A 22,448-nucleotide genomic window follows, 5' to 3' on the forward strand; every position below is an offset into this window, starting at 1 on the left:
CGCAAGTCACACGGGGCACACATTCCAGCACAGCCTGAGGCTGCACAGTGAGAACCTGCCTCAAAACACCCAAAGTAAACAGATACCTGCAGAAATAAGGCAAAGCCCGAGAAGACTGCTTCTTCACTTTCAGGTGTAAAACAAATACACTTTTAACTTACGCTATACAATTCTGTAAATTTTGCTAATTTTCAGAGTGCACGTGAAAGCCAAAAACAAAACAAAAACAAAAGATTCTACTCTCCTAAGCTAGTTTTTGTTACTGTTATTGATATTCACTTTCTTAGTTAAAATAACAGAGATGCAAAATAGACTAGGTTTCATGTTAAAGAATAACAGAAGTAGGGAAAATTAATATACAGCTTCAAAACAGCTCACAATTCTGCCTTTTCTGCCATGCGGATGAGCCGACTCTCTTCAAATTGAACTATGCCTCCAGCCTGCAGCAATTCTAAAAGGACCTGAAGATTTAAACAAATGAGTAAAAACACTGAGAATTGTGTACTAGCTCTCTAAGAGTCCACGCAGCCACGCAGCCCATGACCTCTTTCCTTGTCTTACCACTTGGTGACATTTGACTGCATGCAGTGCCATATGGTGACCCTGCTCTTCAAACAGGAAAGGTCTGTCACAGGGTTTTCAGGAACAGTCCCCCACACCCACTAGCTCCTAATGCCTTTCTAACAAGTTGCTTATTTATTTGCATGTTGTATGTATTCGTGTTGTGCCTACATGCTCGTGCACCATGCGTGCACGCCTGGAGACTGCAGATGACATAAGAGGACATTGGATGTCCTGGGAGAGGAGTCACAGATGTGGAGCCACAAGCACCACAGGGGTGCTAGGGTCCTCTGCACGGGTGCTTGATGCACAAGTGCCCGGTTCTCTGACCCACTGTGCCATCTTCCTGGCCCTAAGCAGTTAGTTTTGGTCTGGTACTTTTATGCTTTATGGTTTTTTTTAAAAATCTATTCCACAGACAGTGCCCAGCTTTATACACTAATTATTTTAATTAAACAGAGGTGTGTGTGTGTGTGTGTGTGTGTGTGAGAGAGAGAGAGAGAGAGAGAGAGAGAGAGAGAGAGAGAGAGAGAGAGAGAGCAACTCTCAAAACATACAAAGGTAGGTACAATTCAAATGTCTATCAAGGATGAACAGACAAACAGGGTGACACACACACACATGAATTAATACTATTTGGTTTCAAAACATAAAGAAAGTTTGGATGTGTGGTACAAGATGAGATTCTATGCTAATGAAATCAAGCCCAAACAGATGGGCAACAAACACTGTATGCTAAACTTAAACGAGGAGCCAGAACACAAGACATAAAGGCTGTGCCCGGGAGCTGGACGTGGGAGAACATGGAACTGCTGCTCCACTTTGGAAGCCTGTGGAGTGGAGTTCATGCCACTGGACTTAGACTTAAAATGGTGCACTCCAGGGCTGTGGGTAGGGGGCTTGCCTAGCGGTCATTAAACTCTCAGCAGTGCATAAAACTAGGCAAGGTATCACTTGCCTACAGTCCTCAAATTCAGAAAGATCAGGGATTCAAGGTCATGCTCAGCTACATAATGAGTTCAAGGCCAGCCTGGGACAAGAGGGGACGTTTTAATCCAGGTATCATGGTGCATTCAGGATGCTGAGGCAGGAGATCATAAATTCTAGGCTAGGCTGGGCAACAGAGCAAAACCTCATCTCAAACACAAAAACAAACCAAAAAAAGCCAAAAAATATTGGATAACAGTGCAGCTAGGCCTCAGGCTTGCGGAGGGAGCTCAGGATCCTGAGGAACAGGGCCCTGTCAGAGGCAAGGGACCTTCAGCAAGAACATTTTGTTTATTATTTTGATGTTGAACAAAACTGATCCAAATTTTTCATTCAAGGCTCAAATTTAATCCATTTGGAGCACTGGAATGAACTGTCACATACAATAATAGCAGAATAAAGCTTACTTACTGTGTCAGTTTGGAGTAAAATAATGGAACCCGTGGAAGCCAGTCTTACCAACTCAGCCCGACTGTCATCCCCAGGGATTTTTGTAAGCAAGTTATTCAGTATTATTAAAAATTAAACTAATTTATAACTATATTCATTCAAAACAACAATAATGAAACTCAAAAATCATCATTTGCTATTACTGTCGTCTTTGCTACTCTGTCTGCTCTTGGGGCTGTTTAAGCCTGCTGCAGCTGCATCTGGACAGTGGAGGCTGCACACAGGTGTGCACCCAGGCCTCTCCCAGCTCTGCATTTACTGACAACACAGCAGAAGATTAAGTAAGCCATCGTACGATTCCTACAGAGCATCAAAATGCTATTTAAAATCTTACTTTTTGAAGGGTTGTAAAAACAAGCAAATGAAGAAAACAAGGCAGAAGTATTTGTGGCCTACACAACCTAAAATGTTTACTTTTGGTTTCTTGACAGCAATAGCTTGTCAGTCCCTGACAAAGAAAGTGGAGAAAATATAAATAAAGCTGTTAAGCTTAAAGTCTGAATGTCTGGGCCAGCATGTAGGTAAAGCAGCTTGGCCCAAGCTTGCCCACTTGAGTTCAATCCCTGGGTCCGACATGGCGGAAGGAGAGACCTGCCTCCTGAAACCTGTCCTCTGACATGTGTAGCTCACCTCACACACAGTATCTTCCTGTTGGCGTTACAGTGTAATGGGAAAGGGAAACAGTTTATTATTACTGTTATTATTCAAAAGTGTTACCTATAAGGAGTGACAAGAGAAGGTAATGGGTTAGGGCTGTGTTGGGGGTGATGTGGATGTGTGGGTACACAGTACCATGCATATGTATGAAAATGTCAAGGTGAAACCTGTTATCTTACGTGCTAACTAAAAAAAAGTAATAAAAACAACCTGTTACCTGACTGGGCAAAGCAGTCACTCCATTGATGAAAGAGTAAAGTTCTGATGTGTTTTACTTGCACTTTATCTATTTACATAAATTTACATAAATGGCAACAATCCTATCAGAAACTATACTTGGGAAGCTCATTACTGCCTATGAGCACAGCACTGGGAAATACTAAGAAATACTGCGTAAAGCAAATCTGATATGTGACAAGCAGTGCCGGGAGTGCTGGGCCAGCAGGGAAGGAAGTCACCAAGTGCCAATTGAATTGTGACCTTGAACAACTCATCTCATCGGTTTTCACTACTTTAAAAACTGAGGAGGGGCACCATCTGAATGGGCACCTTTGCAATTAATGTGGATGAGGTGCTGCAGTCAGTCTGCATTCAGTGCTCAGACGTGGCCACGTCTATACACTAAATCCATATCCTGGAAAGCAATCTCACTGCGTTAGTTCACCTTCGAAGGTTTGTACACTAAGAGAGAGTGCACACCGTGATCCACCTTCACTACTATAGACAAACTTGTTCTCACTTGTTCTCAGAGAAGCTAAACCAAAACCCGAAGTGCTCACCTGTTCTCTACGCTGTCTGACGCAGTCACTGGGCCACAGCAGAGCAGCTAACGGCTTCAGTGCTGCCAGCTCTTCATCCAAGTCTGAGCTGTGCAGGGCCCCCAGGAAAGCCAACTCAGCAGTCACAACTATGGGTATCCATCTTAAGTGGGTTGACTTGGTGCCCAGAATTTCAGCGTAAAAGCTTTTAAAGCACGTCTCATGGAAGTGGCATGAGGGGACAGAGTGGGAGCCAGGTCCAATCCCAGTTCTAACTGGGGGTGGGTGGGGGACAGGTGGATTCCAGTCTGCAGAATGGAGCCCTCCGTGCAGTAGGATGCCTCCCAGGGGGAGTGTGCCCACACTCGGGCTCCTGTAGTCTGTGGCTCTGGGGCAGAGCAGTGAGCTGGAGCACCATGACAGACACTGACAGACAGACACGATGAGGACAGAGCATGCTCGGTGCAGCCGCTCCACTCAGACTGGACACCAGTGACTAAGCTCTGTACACACGTTCCCGTCTCCACACTTTCCCAACTGCCCCTACCTGCAGGTCGAGATAGTTTGTCCAAATCATCTCCCTACAGGTAGTGAAGCTGGCTCAGTAGAGCCCCTTCTGGCTTCCCGCCATTGTCGGGGAGTACTGGAGCACTCTGGAGTCATCTGGGCAGTGCCTCCAGGCACATCCCGAGAGGGGTACCTTGATTACGTTAGCTCTGCCCATGCCTGTGATGCTAGTCTTGATTGTGTTTACTGAGTGGCAAGAGTCACCCTGAAGGAGGCCTGCGCCATTCTCTCTTCTTTAGGCCTGGGCTGCATTCAAGGACAAAGCTAACCACTGAGTGCCAGTCCTTCCTTCTCTGCTTCCCGAGGGCGTGTCCACATGACCAGCTGCCTCAAGCCCATGTGGAGTAAACTTCTCAGTCATGATGGACTACAAGTGAATTAAAATAAACGCTTTCTCCCTTAAAGTGCCTTTGTTGGGATATCTTATCACAGCAACAGCAAAAGTAACTAAAGCAGACCTTATCCCAATCTTTAGCACAGAGTTCTAGTGTCCATACCTGCTGTCTTTCAGAGTGGCGGGAGTCATCATCAGGGCTACAGAGGAACTCGAGGACCTGGCCAGAGGGAACACCAACGGTTATCCAGTGTCAGCAGTTTATTCTTACTCACTTGTAACAAATACTTGCAGGACAGTGCTGTCCAGCTGATGGTCTACTGTGTGCAGCAGGCTTCAAGGACGCCTGTATTTAGCTTGCGTCCTATTCAGATTTCTTTACTGTTGAGAAACGTAACTGGGAGCACTTCCTTAATGCCATGGTCAGCAGGCATGGGCTTCAGTCAGGACATCTGAATCTAAATCCTATCCTACACATAATAAGATTTCTGTTAGAAAAGAAAAAATTACCCTAAGCCTGGCTTTAGATGAGCTATTTAAACTTTCTGTGATTTCTCTGAAAATATGAGGGTAAATGGACTGATTTCAGAACTTCTGGAAACTTTAGTGAATGCACATGAGGTTTTGCTGGGTGGCAGAAGTGCTCAGTACATAGCCTTATTACCCCTGGCTTCTCTAGACAGAGGTGGTTTTCACACTCCCTGTGGACATGGAGGAGCTGTTCTGACTGCGACTGGGAAATGCCTGGAGGAAAGTGATTTATAAGCAGACACAAGAGTTCTCAAAGCAGCTTCTTCTCCAGTCAACCAAGAGAGATTCTTAAGTTAAAAAATTAAGGAGCAAGAAATTCTAAACAACTTGGAGTAACCAAATAACTATTAAGATAGACTATTAATAGCCCCGCCCCCATAATGCTAGGCATTGGGCAAAACTCCCATAACCTAGAACACATCATTAAAACATACATCCCCACTTAGATCCCAAGCTTGATCGCAGATCCCAGCAGTCTGTCTTGTCTATGAACAGAGAATAGAAGAAAGCAGCTCCGGGTCTCACTGAAACGTCACTTACTTGATCAAAGAGGGTTCTGTTCACAAACAAGGTATTGTCAGGCTTCGCCAGCTGCCGAGCGAGGAACGTAAAGAGACACCCCACTTGTGATGGGGTAAAGTCTGAATTCTCCACCATGACCTGGTGAGCAAAAGAAACTGGTTAGCAATACTCTATCTGGTATGCACACCTATCAATAAGGAAAAAAGAATGCTATGTTGAGCTTAAAAGTCAAGTGACCTGACAGTGAAGAAATCCCAGAAGGACGTCACTCAGAACCGCTTTCATGGGGTGGCCGCTTTCTGTGGAATTTGTAGACAGCTCTGGAGTTGGTGGCTTGTGAATGGACTTTTACAACCACACACAACAGGTTTCCAGTCACAGCCTTTCCTCTGGTTTAACTTTTTCTCATGTCCTAAGTCCCCTCCACATATATGATGCTATGACAGGTGCCTTTCGGGGAATTGTGATGGTAAGCATAGATTGTCAACTTGACAGAATCTAGCTAGAATCACCTGGGAGACAGACTGTTAGGATTCTGTCTAAGCTCTACCCCACAATTACCTGTCAACAGCCAGGTATGCCCCTCTCCACGGTTGCCTGGCAACAACCAGGTAGGCCTGGACTATAAAAGAGGGTGCTGGGCCCATCCTCTCTCTCTTACCTTTTACTCTCACCTCTCTGCCCCTCTTGGGCTCTTCTCCCCTCCTCCCTCTCTTCACATGGTCATAGCTGGCCTCTACTTCTCTACTCTCTCACTCTCTGCCTTTCTCTACCTCCACTACCCCATTAACTCCCATCCTCTGCCCTGTATAAACTCTACTCTATACCATGTCTGTGTGTGTCTGGTCCCTCGGGGGAAGAGATGCCCACTGGGGCACCCCCTTCCCCACACCGCTGTATACCATATTCTCTAAACCTCTTTCTCTTTTTATGATCACAACACAGACCTCTGGGCCTGCCTGTGAAGGATTATCTTGATCATATTACTTGAGGTGGAAGACCTGCCCACCATGGCGCCATCGTTCCCTGGCCTCAAGGGAGAAGACTGAGCAGTGACACTTGGAATCATGAACTAAGAAGAAAGTGAGTCAGATAAACATCCTAAAACGTGTGATCAGATCACATCATTATAAAGGCACAAAAACATCACAGAAGCTTAATGTTTACAAACAAACCCACAACAGAAAAGCACCTTAGATTCACTGCTACAGAAGTAACATGTGAGAAAACAAGAAACAGCTTCTAAACTGAGCCTGAGGTCTTACATGGAACCTTTGCCATGGGAACATCAAGCAAGAGAAGCGAGAGCAAAGGGTGTGTGAGGACTGGAGCCTGCCAGGGAGACCCTAAGTTCTACTGGAATGCAGAAGGAGGAGGATTAATCAGTCGGCAGCTTCAGAAATCTGGAACACATGACACAGACTGCGGGCTGAGCAGAGGGGTTGAGCCAGAGAGTGGATCGTGATCAGGACTGCACGTGGAGAAATGATCCTGCATACAGTATGGGATCACAGGCAGACAGTGTCAGGACACCAGTGTGTGAGGGACCACGTGGGACCAAGGACGGGGTCCTGACTGCAGCAGTGATAAAAGCGGAAGCGGAGAGCGGCCGCACAAGTTTCCTACATATGGAAAATGTGACAGACACATTCTGCACATCGTCAGTAGCTGGAGAATCCTGCCATTAACAAAGAAAGAACGCAGATATTTGTGGTGAAGACTGCACACTGTCGAGGGCTGTCGTGTTGAATTAACCAGGGTAAATTTACCACAAGAGACAGTTTAGAATCCAGCACATCCACTGTAAGACTTCCAAGTTCCGCCCTTTATCCTCCATTCAGAGACATACTTAAAGTGTGAGACTTCCCCTGCTATAAAACAGTCTCTAGGGCCCGTCTGCCCTTCCTGCTTTGGGAGCCCTCCTGCTTTACTGTGACAGTCAGCACTTGTTACATGTACTGTCATTGCCAAGTTATCTTACCAAGAGATGCAGCCTTGAGCGACACTTCCATTCTGTGCTCCCTGTACATCTAAGTTGCCAGCCAGCTCCCTGCACACATGACACGTTCTAGCGCATGATCTTCAGAGAGCTTTCGTTCTAGTGCATGATCTTCAGAGAGCTTTCGTTCTAGCGCATGATCTTCAGAGAATTTTCGTTCTAGCGCATGATCTTCAGAGAGCTTTCCATGGTTCAGTCTCTGCCCTGCTTGGTGTCCAAGGTCCCTTTCTAGGATTCCAATCTCAGGGCCCATCTAGTGCTCCTCTGAGCTACATCCCTTCCTTCTGCTCTGTGAAACTGCACACCCTCTAACCTTACACACACCTTTACAAAAGCAGCTCCAGTTCACAACTAACCTTTTGCCTACTCAGTAAATGTCTGATTCTATCCTACAGTATCTCCATGTTTTCCTCCAAAATATGACAAAGGCCATGATTACAAATGTCCTGGGTATCACTTAGTCTGAGTTGTTTTGTCTGTGTGCAACCGTGCAGCACCTAACAAGCCATCCACCAAGCCTGCCATTCTACTCTCAATACTCCCGCTAAAGTACACCTCAATACAGCCTGTCACCAGAAAGTGGGGACCTCTATGGTCTCATCATGGTCTGAGGTGCTATGACTGTAACAACAGGAAAGAACAGAACCTGCTGACAGTCCTGGGGGGTTACAGAGCTCCAGTCTCAGCATCTGGATCATCCTTCCAGACTAGAATGGATTTGAATTAAAATCCCGGCTTGACTAATGTATAAATGATTCTTAAACACCTACTAGATTTCAGGTATTGTAGAGCACACACACTGGGCACACTACAACAATGGGACTCGGTGGCTATAGTAAATACAATATAACATAATAAAATTGATATAAAATGCCACGGGTAATAATCCTCAGTTTCTACCTTCACAAAGCTCAAGTAGAGACAGGAAATCTGTATACATACCTAATACAATGTGTAAGCTCAGATCAAAGTACCTTGAAAATACAAAGGCTCGGCCGGGCGATGGTGGTGCATACCTGTAATCCCAGCACTTGAGAGGCAGAGGCAGGCAGATTTCTGAGTTCAAGGCCAGCCTGGTCTACAGAGTGAGTTCCAGGACAGCCAGGGCTATACAGAGAAACCCTGTCTCAAAAAATCCAAATCCAAAAAACCAAAAAAGAAAGAAAGAAATAAAGAAAGAAAAAAAAAAGAAAAGAAAGAAAATACAAAGGCTCTAAGCCACCTAGAAGCTTGTAGGAGGATGTAGAAGTCAGTCAACAATCTAACAGAGAAAGGAGGAAAGAGGCTTGACTGGCTGGAAGAATATAAGTCATGATGATGACACATGGGAGAAGGGAATGTAGAACAGTGTGTGTGTGGAGGAGGGGGGTGGGGAAAGGAATCCGATACAGAGCAGCCAGGGCCTGTGCAGTAGAGAGAGGATCTTAGATGTCGCATTGCACCGCTGATGGATACGGCATCAAAGCGCACTAAGCTAGGCTATAGTTCCCGATGTGGTTTGTTCCCCAAAGGTGCATGAGCTGGAAGCCTGGCTTCTGTGAAAAGGGTGGAATACGGGTCTAGTTGGAAGAAGCTGTATGCCCTCAGACATCACTGATGAGACTAATGCTGGGCTGTCCTAAAAGCGTATGCCTGATCCCTGTATAGGACCTCTCTGTCTCTCTCTCTCTCTCACTCACTCACTCACTGATACCATGATGCCATCCACCACATCAAGACAAAGCCAAGAGGTGATTTACTGGAAGCCAATCAGGTGAGACTACCCAATTTTGAGCTTTCAGTTTCCAATACTGTAAGCTAAATAAACCTCTTTTCTGTATAAAGTCCCTGGGTCTGTCTTATGGTAAAATTGCACTAACATACACTCAAGTATCTGTTCTTCCCTCCCAACTGATAAACATAACTTCTAATTTTTAGCTGAGCATATGGTAACCCAGAATGCTTCAGTTTCTTCGAGGCTTCCAAGGTTCCGGATAACGTGATATTATAAGCAGCTTTATAGTATACGACTTCAAAGACATTTCCTTAAAGACACATGTCCTTCCGTGTCTTTGACGTGGGCTTGCTAGCTGCAGAGTAACAGCTGGCTCTGAGCAGCCACACTGAACCATCAGAAACCCTGTGCTAATAACAGGAACAAAGCCAGTGCAGTGCCTGGGGGTCTGAGTCTGCCCCATCAGGTTGCCTACCTCCATCTGAAGAAAGACCCACACATTCCCATCATAGTTAAACGACTCCATTGTGAGTTTTCTCACAGGATAATTTAATTCTAATTGACCTAGCAGAGGGCTACAGAAAAATACCGGATAGACAAAGGGCTATTTACAAATAAGTAGACTATCTGGGAATTGAGGTAGAATTCTTTATATTAACTACCTGGATCTAACTGGTTTTATTTGAGAATTTGAAGATTCTAATTTCACAGTCATCACCTCTTATCTCACAAGGCTCATAAATAGCTGAGCTCAGATGATATGTGTACTGTGCACACGCTCTGCATATTACAAAGAATATTACAGATGCAATGTGCTTCTGCTATATATAACTAGAGGACATTTTCATTCTGGCTCTTTGACCAAAGAATCTAGAAAGAAGTAGCCTCCATTTCATGGACTGATGAGGAGTGGCAACTGACACCCTCTGAAGAGCTGTGCCGACACAGAAGACAGGCCCGCCTGCTCTGCACACGCGCAGCAACAGCGTGGATCCTAAAATAGGTCTTTGCTGACTCTGAAGCTGGGTTGGGACAGTCCTCAAATCATCTTTAAGTGTCACCCATCATCCCAATGCCACAGCAGAACATGGCACTGCCATGGTAACCGAGAGAGATTGCTGGCACAAATTACTTCTTAAAGCTGACTCTATTATTGCACACAGTCATACTAATAAAGCAGTTATTACATTGAGCACTTCTCAAGGCGCGCAGCCTGTATCCTAGCACCCAGCCTACTCTAGGACACAGTAAGCCTTCTTGATTGTTAATATTTCACTCACCTCTTGAGGACCAAACCCCATAATACAATACTAGTGCTGCAACACATGGCTCCATTAAACAGGTTATCTCAAATCCTACTATTAAAATTTTCAATTAGCTTAATATAGCACCATCAATAGAAAGAAATGCACTCTTTGAACACTTACTTTCAATAAAATATCCACAATGCGCTGCTGGTATTCCACAGCTTGTTTATCATGTTTAAAATCTTCAAAGGTCTAAAAGAGAAAGAAAAAAACCTTAAGTAACTGTTATTTGCTAATTTTAGGAGGAAACAAATTACTAAATCTCCCTGTTTTTAGCAGGAAACAACTGAATTTATTTCCTTTTATAAAATAACACCAAGATGATCATTAAAGCATTTGTGAAATAAAATGACAAATTTCCATATTCTATTTTTTAAGGAATATTATCTAGTAATATTCCTCATTTCAGATATATTTTGTAGAGAAAATATGCATTCCAAATGTCATCCCCACCCCCAACACACACACACACACACACACACACACACACACACACACGTACGTATGTATATGGGGAGGGGGCGTTGTCCATGAATACAGGTGCCTTCAGAGGCCAGAGCTACTAGCCCTTGAAGCTGGAGTTACAGGTGGTTGTGAGCCACCTGACACAGGTGTGAGAATTACATTTGGGTCCTCTAGAAGAGTAATACAAGCTCTTAACCACTGAACCATCTCTCCGGCCCCTTTTCCTCTTTTTAAGACTCTATTTCATGTGTGAGTGTTTATCACATGCCTGCCTAGTACCAGCAGGGGCCAGAAAAAGACAGATTTCCTGTAACCGGAGTCACAGATGGCTATGAGCTGCCATATTCTTGTTAGGAATGGAGCTCAAGGCCTCTGCAAAAACAGTAGGTGCTCTTAACCACTGAGCCTACTCCAGCCCCAGTTATATCATTTATATCATGACATTCCAAGAGCTTAAAATTAGTATGATATATATGCTGTTATTACATAACCAAAAAGAGTTTGAGAAAGACAGACAGACAATGTTACAAGAACAAAAGCAAGGGTCTGTGGAGAGAGTGCACAGGTCTTTGTACTCACAGAAAAACAGCGGGGGAACCCCCAATGTTAAGCACACGTGATTGACCTTTCAAGGGAAGGAATGTGATACCTATTGTCTGCCCAGAAGCCTGGGAGGGACATGGTGTCTAGCCTGGTTGTCTCTACTCTATCTGTGGCTGGAGCCCACACCAGACCCTTACCATAAATGTTTTTCTCAATCTACAGAACCTTTATGGGAAAATTTCATGTAATTGTTTTTTGCTAACATTAGAAGGGAACAGGTCAGCCGGGAGGTGGTGGCACACGCCTTTAATCCCAGCAGTTGGGAGGCAGAGGCAGGCAGATTTCTGAGTTCAACGCCAGCCTGGTCTACAGAGTAAGTTCCAGGACAGCCAGGGCTACAGAGAAACCCTGTCTTGAAAACAGCAAAAAAAAAAAAAAAAAAAAAAAAAAAAAAAAGAAAGAAAAGAAAGAAAAAAAAGAAGAAGAAGGGAACAGGTCACTAAATCTTCCTCCTGCCCCATCTCTGTACTCAATCTTCAGAACCTAGCTCTATCAAAGGTGTTACTTGTACATTACAAAGGTTTTCAATGTAGTCACATCTGATCTTTATGTAGCTTATTTTGTTCCTCACAGAAATTTATATATGCCTTGTTGGGCAAGTCGGATTGAGTTCATTATCATCAGGAGGGTTTTCTCCAAATTGTACTGTGCTTAAATACACTTGAATCACTTGGGGTCAGACCCTTGAAGTTTGAACCATACTGAACCAAACTATCTTCTCGCCTCCCTTGGATCACTTCTCTGCGGGCCTATGAAGGTCACAAAGACCCACGCAGGACTGAGAAACGTGGAACCACGGCCTCAGGACGGAAGTGTAAGCCGCCGTAGGCTTAGTCCCCATTTAGACTTGTACTTGGAAATACCTGAAATACAGTTTACTGTCATGTAAAATAATTTTCATTATTTCTACAATTGAGAAAAAGGATTTTCAGAGATAGGCATTTTAAAAATAATCATGGTTTACAGCTGTGCAATTCACAATAGCCAGGAAATGAGCCAGCTTTGATGTCCATCAACAAAAGAATGGATAAAGAAAATGTGTACCACATATACAATGCAATTTAATACAGCAATAAAATAAAATAAATTTGGAAGTCATTATGTGAAGGAAATAGGCCAGACACGCACTCGGAAGGGCAAACACTGCATGCTTTCTTCCACATGCAGTGCCAGTGTGTGTGTGCATGCAACTGTGTGCACATGTATGTGCATGCAACTGTGTATTTATTGATACAATTGTGGGACAGGGAACTAGAAAGAGAGTCACTGAGAGGTGGAAGAGAAATGGGAGGTAGAGAAGAGTGAGGGTACTCGTGAGGGGACTTCCTGGAGAAAGAAGAAGAGCTGGCTGGGGGAGGGTAAGTAGAGGGGACCACGGTGGAGAGGGACAAACGGAAAGCAAGTGTAATGGAAGTGCGTATGGTGACGCCCCACGGAACCTCGTACTTAATATGCTAACCAAAAGTTAACTGACAACGTATTTTAATAAAAATAAAGGAAAAATAAAGAAAAATAAGTACAGTAAGACTGCTGAAAGGCCAACATTTTTAAGCTTAAATGCCAGAATGAGTTACCATATCCTCAAAACAGTGCCAAGCACAGCACTTAAAATTTTTATATTTTGCATAATGTGTTCTGAATATTCTATGTATCAAAAACATTAGATTCTGAATTCAAGTTCACACAGATTTACACACAAAGAACAGAAACTGCATCACACCTGGGTGCTGAGCGTGAGGGAAAACGACCCCCAGCCCCTGCTTCTGGTCTGCATTGAGCAACCCCGGCTGAGGGAAGCTAAATTAACAGACACATGGTTGCTGTGCTCTTGACCTAGGAAATGGACTGCATGCATATTGTCCCGGTAGATTTTTAAAAGGATCTGCAGGTGCTTTAAAAACAATCATTGAAGACAAAACAAAAACAGCCACTGAATTATCTAAAGTATTTACACTGAAAAATCGTTTTATTTCAACTAGTATACTCTGCAGTGAGCTAGATGAAATGAGCTGCCAAGGAGATCACAGGAAGGCTTATTAATCTGAAAAGTTCACCCAGGAGGTATTTTTATACTTAGATGAGATAATATGAACCTGCCTGCAGACAAGAAGATGGGCAAGTTCTCTCCTCTGACCACACAGCGCCCGTCAGCGTCAGTTCACTCCACTGTGCTCACTACCTCTACCGCAGCCCCTCTTCTATACCGCATACGCCAGGAACAGAACATGGACTCAGAACCCACACCACCTAGCCAAAAGCTTTTTCTTTTTAATGACACATAAAAAAAATAAAAACTTTATTACAAAAATAAGTTATACTCGCCTCCAGCTTACAGTATAAAACAATTTACAGGAATGCAAAATGATTGTTTGCCATGAGCATTTTGAACATATGACATGTTTCTTGTTAAATTTGCATTTACTGGGGAACTGGTGTGTATAAAGCCTTAATTAGGTATAAGCGCTGATCTTCATCATGGTGCCTATTGGGTATGTGATATAACTGCAGTATCCTTTTGGGGAAGGGGAGAAGGTATTTCTTTACACCAAGTCCTACTTAAACTATAATTTTACTTTTGACTTTAAGCTATCAACTTAGGACTTGGCAAAAAAAAAAAACTTTTTGAGGGTGATTCAATAGAGGATGCTTCACCACTGAACACTCACTGTCATCAAGGGGCTTTAGAAAATTAAAAACATAGCACAAGTGATTGTACTCTATTCTCCAAGTTATCATGATCTGCATAAGAAACAGAAAGCTGATTCACATTTTTTATAGTGATCAGCAGTAACAAATGCACTAATGAAACATACCTTTTACCTAAAAAGCTAAACTACAGCCATATACTAATTTCTATGATTTATGAAAAAACTTCAAAATATCCAAATGTCAGGCTTTGCTGTCAGTTTTAGTCTGACTTTTTATAAAGGTGTGGGAAGCCATCCTGAGCTATTCAGATTTAATGCTTACTCACGGCCCTAAGGTGGTGGCTGCTAAAATATGAGAACAATTAACTAGAGCCTTCCCCATGAGCTGTGGTGCGAGAAGATTCCGAGAATACCACAAGATGTTCCTGCCCTAACCATGCGGGAGTGTTCCTGCTGGTGTTAACTCTGGGTGTCCCCACTGGATGACCTCCTCACTTCCTGCTTTGATCTAGGGGTGTCTCCGCCCTTCCCTCCTTTGTTCTTGTGTGAAGGTCAATTCCTTCTCTGTAAGCCTTAAAACTAGTTTACCTCCCCGACACAACCCAGACTGACTCTGACTTTGTTAGTGTGCTTGGGCTCCTTTCTCTCTTCCCCCCATCTTTGACCCTCAGGTAGTGCCTCTTCGGGACCCTGGAATAACTGGACCTTCTGGACGGGTCATAAAGAGACACTACAGTATTTACTACAAGTTCAGATGCATTCTTTTTTTTTTGAACATCTGATGTCTTACAAGAGTAACATTTTGCTAAACTATTATACATCCAAAAACTACAATATCTGAAGAAGCAAGGCTGCTTTTTCAGCCACAAAATATTACAAAAGCAAGGCCTGTTATGATGGTTATGAGGAAGTCCTACAAGCCTCTGAAACTAAAGGCAACTAAGAATGTTACATTTGATATATTAAAATCCTACCCTCATATCATATTTAACAAGCCTTGATTTTATCTACAAAGATTTTCTATGTACGGTACAGACAGTGTATAGTTCAGTCCTCTGCTACTGAGGTAGTTAAGCAACCCTTTAAAAAAGGTTCTGAAAGAACCACTATCTGGAATGCCTGACTAACCAGCTCTGATGATTATACCTAAAACTGCATCTTAACACAATTCAAAAGTGATTACTATAAAAAAGATATAGACAATCATGATTAACCTTGGTGAGCAGAAATAAAAATTTAAGGGTACCAACAGTGGCATCTGTATCACTGCAATAAAATTTAAATGCACAAATTCAAGAGAATATTTCAGAATATCACTGCTGAGAGCCTTAACTAAAAAGGGGGAAAATCTACTTAGAGCAGATTTTTTAAAGAAAAGAACTTTATTCTTTATTAAGATACCATGCTAGAGGTTATGAAGGATTTTTGTTGGAACACATTTTGAAAATAGAGTAGCTTTAGTTTAATAACTTGCACTGCAGAGAAAATTGTTAAAGAAATTCATATCAAAGTCCAAGTATTAGTTCAATGTGCCATATTTGATTCCATGATCTTCATAGGCAGGTCTTCTGCAATAGAATATGCTCCTATACAGCCGAGATATTTAAGGTTGCTTGATTTTCCTTACCATTACTCCACTGCAAGCTTCTAGTGTAATCCCACATAGCAAGTCAGACTTCACTGTAACAGGTCAGGACCGGCCTCCACCCTTGTCCCTGCCTCTGTTGTTGGGCTCCGCCTCTTGCTGATCCAGGGCCTCCTCCCTGTGAATAAGCGGCTCTACCAGGGGAGGAGCAGCCCTATGGCCTCTGGATGGAGGGCACCCACCCCTTGCTCCTCTGCACCCCTTCCTCTAGTTCCAACTTGAAAATCTTCATGACCATAGTATGGATCTTCATCTCCACCACGATAGTTATGGTAATCATAACCATAATAATCATAATAATCATCGTATCCATAGCAATCTGGAGGATATCCATAGCAACCTCTACCTTCCCGCCATCCAGTTCTTGTTGGGGGAGGCATATGAGGTGGACCGGAAGAGCAGTAATCATCACACACAAGGTAGACCGGAAGAGCAGTAATCATCACACACACACACACACACACACACACACACACACACACACACACGAGGTGGACCGGAAGAGCAGTAATCATCATCATCATCATCATGAACACACACACACACACACACACACACAAACACGAGGTGAACCGGAAGAGCAGTAATCATCACACATATACACACACACACACACACACACACACACGCGCGCACACACACACAAGGTGGACCAGAAGAGCAGAAATCATCACACACACACACACACACACACACACACACACACGAGGTGGACTGGGAGAGCAGTAATCATCACACATTTGATTCTGTGCTGCTGCCTCTGAGTTTCTCTTTCTTTCCTCTTCTGATCTGGGGCTCAGCAAAAACAATTTCTAGTTTTGTTTTGTTTTTTTCCGAGACAGGGTTTCTCTGTGTAGCCCTGGCTGTCCTGGAACTCACTCTGTAGACCAGGTTGGCCTTGAACTCAGCAATCCTCCTGCCTCTGCCTCCCAGAGTGCTGGGCTTAAAGGCGTGGGCCACCACCACCTGGCTCAGCAAAACAATTTCAATCCTTTCTCCCTCCAAGTCTTTAGCAATCATTTCTTCCACAGCCTGGACAGCACCATCTCTCCTCAAAATGAATGAAAGCATCATCATTTAGCTTCTCCACTCGTTCCAGCTTCCCACACTGACTAAACGACTTTTCTAAAATTTCTTCTGTTACAGTACTGGCAAGGCTGCATACAAACGGCACTTTTACCTTTGCCATAACTTCAGATCAGGATCTTCAATAGGATCAGCCCACCCAACAGTCCCAACATTTCCCCAGACGTTGACTTTACCACTCATTATCCTATGCCTTGCCTGGGCAGCTGTTTTGTGATCTTGATATTCAAGAGAACAAAAGCCTCTGGTTTTTTTCTTGTCATCAGGTTGGTGATATAAAATGACATCTGTGAGACCCTCTGTCACTTTGCTAAATTCTTCAAGAATCTGTTCCTTGGTTTTACTCTTAGGAATAGAGCCCACAAAAAGCCTATCGTTGGCAACTGGATGCAGACACCAATGTGCTTCCCGGAACGAATTTCATGATTATTATACAGTTTAACAGACTCTTGTGCTGCTTCTTTTATACAAAAAGTGACAAACGCATAACCTCTGTTGAGACCAGTAAGCAGATCCATCATTAAACGAAGATCCCACATGGGCCCAGCTTTCTCAAATAATGGAACAAGCTCATCCTCAAACAGATCTCTGGGGATCGTCCCCACAAATACCTCGGTGCCAACAGAGGGCTGCTGACCTGAATAAATGGAATCTGGAGGTGGTCCCCTTACCTCCTCTGACCTATAGTCACATCAAGTGTGTAGCCTGTTCTTTCCAGAAGTGCCTTACTCTTTGCCTCATCTGGTCCTTTACTGGAGTCTGCTACTTTGGTCCCTTGTTTCTCTCTCTGCCTGTACGTCTTCATGATTCCACCCAAAAAGGCACTTTTGTTCTGAACATGAGAGCGATCACTGTCTCTAAACTGTTGACGCACTGCCAATGCGCGCCGTCTTCATCGAACTCCTTTAAAGCTTCGATAGCTCTTTCATCTACATCACTATGTGCAACTAGCCCTGCAACGTAAATTTCGTCTACTTTTTCAGCAACTTTCTGTGGTAAACCAGCATCAAGCAATGTCTGAAAATTTTTCTGAATGGATAATAGCTGAAGTAGTATCAGTGGGCTCTTCAGTACCATTTTCATTAACATGTTCTGTAGCCATGCTTCCAGAGACAAGTACTGGGCTGGGCTAAGCCGGTCACCACCTCCCAACATCAACCCGCAGTCACGGTCCCAGCCCCCACCCCACCCTGAACCATGCAGCTGCACAGTCTCACCCCTCAACACTGAGACCGCGTGCGGCACCAGGCCACAGGTTTTCCCTGTCCCTAGCCCCCCTCCTCCCCCCCTCCGCCGCTGTCTCCCTTGTGACACATGGCTCTGAGCACCGGGACCCGCGATCCCGGCCTCCCCCACCCATTGATCCAGTGGCTGCAGCACCCGCCAAAAGCTTTTTAAAAAACAAAAATGTTCTTTTCTTCTTTTGGACAAGAGAGACAACAACAAGGGAGAGAAGGGCTATAAGCAGGGGCTCAGGGGCTCAGGTGCTCAGGGGCTTGGGCTCAGGAGCTCAGGGGCTCAGGGGCGCAGGGGCTCAGGGACTCAGGGGCCCAACAAGCTGAAGCGTTTCCACCTGTACACACATACCTTTGGATCGTTTGAAAATACCTTAGGAATCATAGAGTCCCTTACCAGTGCCAACACATTCAGAAATTCTCTTGTGTCAAAATGTAGTAAAGTCCGAACATAAGGATAGACTTCTTCCTCGGAAGATGCTTCTACAGAATGCAGGCGAATCAGAAACTCAAAAACCTAGGGTTAAAAGGTACATTATTTTCTATCACCTTACATCTTTCTGGAACAAGGATTCCCATGTGGAGAAAACAAAGGCAGGCTGAATGGATGAGCTTTAAACGGCCACGGCCACACGTTACACACGGTCTCTCTTAGCCCCTCGGAACCCAGTGTCAAGGTTGGAGACTGTGCGGACTCTTGTCCTCACGGTGAAGCTATGTGTAATGGTCAACAGGCTGTCTTCAGTCATTATGCTGGTAGCTTTCTCAGTACTTAGCATAAGCTAGAGCCACTGAGAGAATGCCTCCATAAGGTCGGGCTGTAGGCAGCCTGCAGGGCACTTTCTTAATTAGTGCCTGATGGGGGAGGGCCCACACCTGGGTAGGTGGTACTGGGTTCTATGAAAGGCAGTAAGCAGCACTCCTCCACAGCCTCTGCATGGGCTCCTCCAGGTTCCTGCCCTGACTCCCTGCGTGAGGGACTGGGCTGTGTAACTATAGCTGAAACAAACCCTATCCCATCCGAATTATTTCTGTTGATGGTATTTACCACAACAAGAGAAACTGTAACTGAGACAGTCATATTAACAGGAACAGACAATAAAAATGTCATAAAAATAATACTCACCTGGTTTTTAACCAAGGGAACAAGATCTTCAGGAATGTCACCAAGAGGGTAGGCACGACCTGCCAGGCAACAGCTAGAAAAGAGGAAGAACAGATCTGATGCCTCAGTTTCTCAACCCTGAGATTCTGCCTCCATTGTGATATAGATTCAACTTTTGTCAGCTCAGGTTCAAAACCAGATTACTACTGTTCTGCACGCAGCTAAGCACAGATGAGGACAACACAGTGCGTATTTCAAAAGGCCACAAGAAAGGTGTCAAAAAACAAGGGTAAAAGGGCTGCAGTGACTGGTCCAGAAAATAAGGTGACATCAACTGCCTTCACAAATGAGATTTAGGCCATGAAGGGTCCTCAAGGCAGAAAGAGAACATTAGACAGAAATAATAATATGGTGATCTAAACAGGATAGAGTCTTAGAGGGAAAGAGAGGTTTCCCCTTAAAGCCTAAAGAGGAGTTTCATTAATAGAAGAAAGAAGAGGGGGAAGAGAGAGAAAGAGAATAACATTTGAAATGTAAATGAAGAATATATTTTAAAAAAAAAAAAAGCCTGCCAGGCGCCCCCTAGGGACCCCAGGAGCAGTGAGCTGTCCCCTGTCCCCAGCCTAGAACTCTGCCTGCATCCCTGGAGATCTTCTGGCACCAAGGAAAACCAGATGGCTAAAGATCTGTAAAAGAACACAATACACAAGAGTCACAGCGAGGCAGCTCCACCAGAACTCTCCTACTACAGCAAGCCCTGGGTATCTTAATGCAGTTAAACCACAAGAAAGTAACCTAAGTCCAATCTTATGATGGGGCATTTAAAGAGGAAATGAATAAATCTCTTAAATAAAGGAAAATACAATCAAACAGATGAAGGAAATGAATAAAACTGTTCAAGAACTAAAAGTAAAATGGAAACAATAAAGAAAACACAAACCAAGGGAATCCTGAGGATGGAAAACCTAGGTAGAGAACAGGAATTCAAGAGATGGAAGAGAAAATCTCAGGCATCAAATATACGATAGAAGAAAATAACACATTAGTCAAAGAAAATGTTAAATCCTACAAGAAACATCCAGCAAATCTAGGACACTGTGAAAAGACTAAGTCTAAGAATAATAGTAGAAGAAGGAGAATATCCTAGCTCAAAGATACTGAAAATATTTTCAACAAAATCATAGAAGAATATTTCCCTAAAAGAAAGAAATGTGTATAAACATACAAAAAGCTTACAGAATATAATGATCAAAACACTAAGTATATAGAACAAAGAAAGAAAATTAAAAGCTACAAAGGATAAAAAAAAAAGGCAAACTAAAAAAGGAAGACCTATTACACATACACATACACACACACACACACACACACACACACACACACACACACACCACTACCAACATCAAAATAGCAGAAATGAGCATTCGTCATTAATCTCAACATCAATGAATTCAATTCCCCAATAAAAAGACACAAGCTAACAGAATGAATGCAAAAACAGAATACGTCATTCTTCTAAATACATGAAACACACCTCAGCATCAAATATAAACATTTTCCTAAGAGTAAAGGGCTGGGAAAAGATTTTTCTAAGCAAAAAAAAACCCAAGAAGCAAGATGGACTAGCCATTCTAATCCCTAAAAAATAGATTTTTCAAACAAAATTAATCAAAAGAGATGGAGAAGGGCACTTCATACTCATCAAAGGAAAAATCCATCAAGATGGCATCTCAATTCTGAACATGTATGTTCCAAATGCAAGAGCATCCACATTTGTAAAAGAAACATTACTAAATCTTAAATCATACAATGAACCACACACATTAGTACTGGAGACGGCAACACCCCACTCTCACTAATGAACAGGTCATTCAGACAGAAATTAACCGACTTCATGAATAAAATGGACCTAACATATCTACAGAACATTTCACCCAAACACAAAAAATTATACTTTCTTCTCAGAACATACAGAACTTTCTCCAAAACTAACAATATACTTGGTTACAAGGCAAGTCTCAAAAGATACAAGAAAACTGAAATAGCCTCCTGTATCTTATCGGATCACCATGGATTAAAGCTGGACTTCAGCAACAACTAAAACAACAGAAAACTCACAAATGCAGGGAAACTGAACAACTCTCCACTCCATGACCACTGGGTCAAGGAAGAAACAAAGAAATTAAAAACTTTCTAGAATTCAATGAAACTTATAGGACACACTGAAAGCAGTGCTAAGAGGAAAGTTCATAGCACTTGGTGTCTTCATAAAAAAAAAAAAATTCGAGAGATCTCATACTATTGACTTAACAGCACAACTGAAAGTTCTAGAACAAAAAGAAGCAAACACACCCAAGAGAAGTAGATGGCAGGAAATAATTAAACTCAGATCTGAAAATAATAAATTAGAAACCAAGAGGAAAAAAAAGAATCAATAAAACCAGAGCTGGTCTTTTGAGAAAATCAACAAGATAGACAAACCCTTACCCAACCTAAGTAAAAGTAGAGAAAGAATATTCAAATTAATAAAATCATAAATGAAAAGACATTCATAACAAGATATACTGAGGAAATCCAAAGAGTCATTAGGTCTTACTTCAAAAAACTGTACTATGCAAAATTGGAAAATCTAAATGAAATAAATTATTTTCTTACCAAAGTTAGATCAAGATCAGGTAAACAATCTAAAAATACCCCTAAGGAAAAAAAAACCATCATTAAAAGTCTCCAAACAGCAACAACAACAAAAGACCAGGGCTAGATGGTTTTAGCACAGAATTCTACCAGACTTTCAGAGAAAAACTATTACCAATACTCCTCAAACTATTGCACAAAATAGAAACAGAAGAAACACTACCTAATTCATTCTATAAGGCCACAGTCATCTTGATAACTAAACCACACAAAAGACCCAACAAAGAGAGAGAATTTCAGACCAATTTCCCTTATGAACATTGATGTGAAAATACTCAATAAAATACTCTCAAACCAAATCCAAGAACACATCAAAAAACATCAACTACTATGATCAAGTAGGCTTTATCCCAGCATTGGAGGGTTCAACATATGAAAATCTATCAACCTAATCTACCATATAAGCAAACCAAAAGGAAAAAAAACCTACATGATCGTCTCATTAGATAATGATAAAGCCTTTAAAAAGTCTTGGAGAGATCTGGAATATTGTTTTAAGAAAGTCTTAAAACAATAAAGACAATATATAGCAAGCCAACAGTCAACATCAAATAAAATGGAGAGAAGCTTAAAGCAATTC

The 22,448-nt window shown here is 42.9% G+C and overlaps 1 protein-coding gene and 1 pseudogene across 1 annotated transcript in view; both read right to left on the reverse strand.

Annotated features, from left to right (window-relative positions):
• Vps8 (VPS8 subunit of CORVET complex) overlaps window positions 1-22,448 on the reverse strand; it is a 197,273-nt gene that overhangs the window by 94,191 nt on the left and 80,634 nt on the right. The window contains 7 exon segments of the mRNA XM_052157994.1: window positions 379-461; window positions 4,478-4,534; window positions 5,386-5,505; window positions 10,508-10,579; window positions 18,467-18,586; window positions 19,196-19,290; window positions 21,481-21,501. Coding sequence (XP_052013954.1) covers window positions 379-461; window positions 4,478-4,534; window positions 5,386-5,505; window positions 10,508-10,579; window positions 18,467-18,586; window positions 19,196-19,290; window positions 21,481-21,501 — 568 coding nt within the window.
• Window positions 15,552-17,936, reverse strand: LOC127665560 (heterogeneous nuclear ribonucleoprotein Q-like; annotated as a pseudogene).

The sequence above is a fragment of the Apodemus sylvaticus genome, chromosome 15, assembly GCF_947179515.1.
Source record: "Apodemus sylvaticus chromosome 15, mApoSyl1.1, whole genome shotgun sequence".
NCBI lineage: Eukaryota > Metazoa > Chordata > Mammalia > Rodentia > Muridae > Apodemus > Apodemus sylvaticus.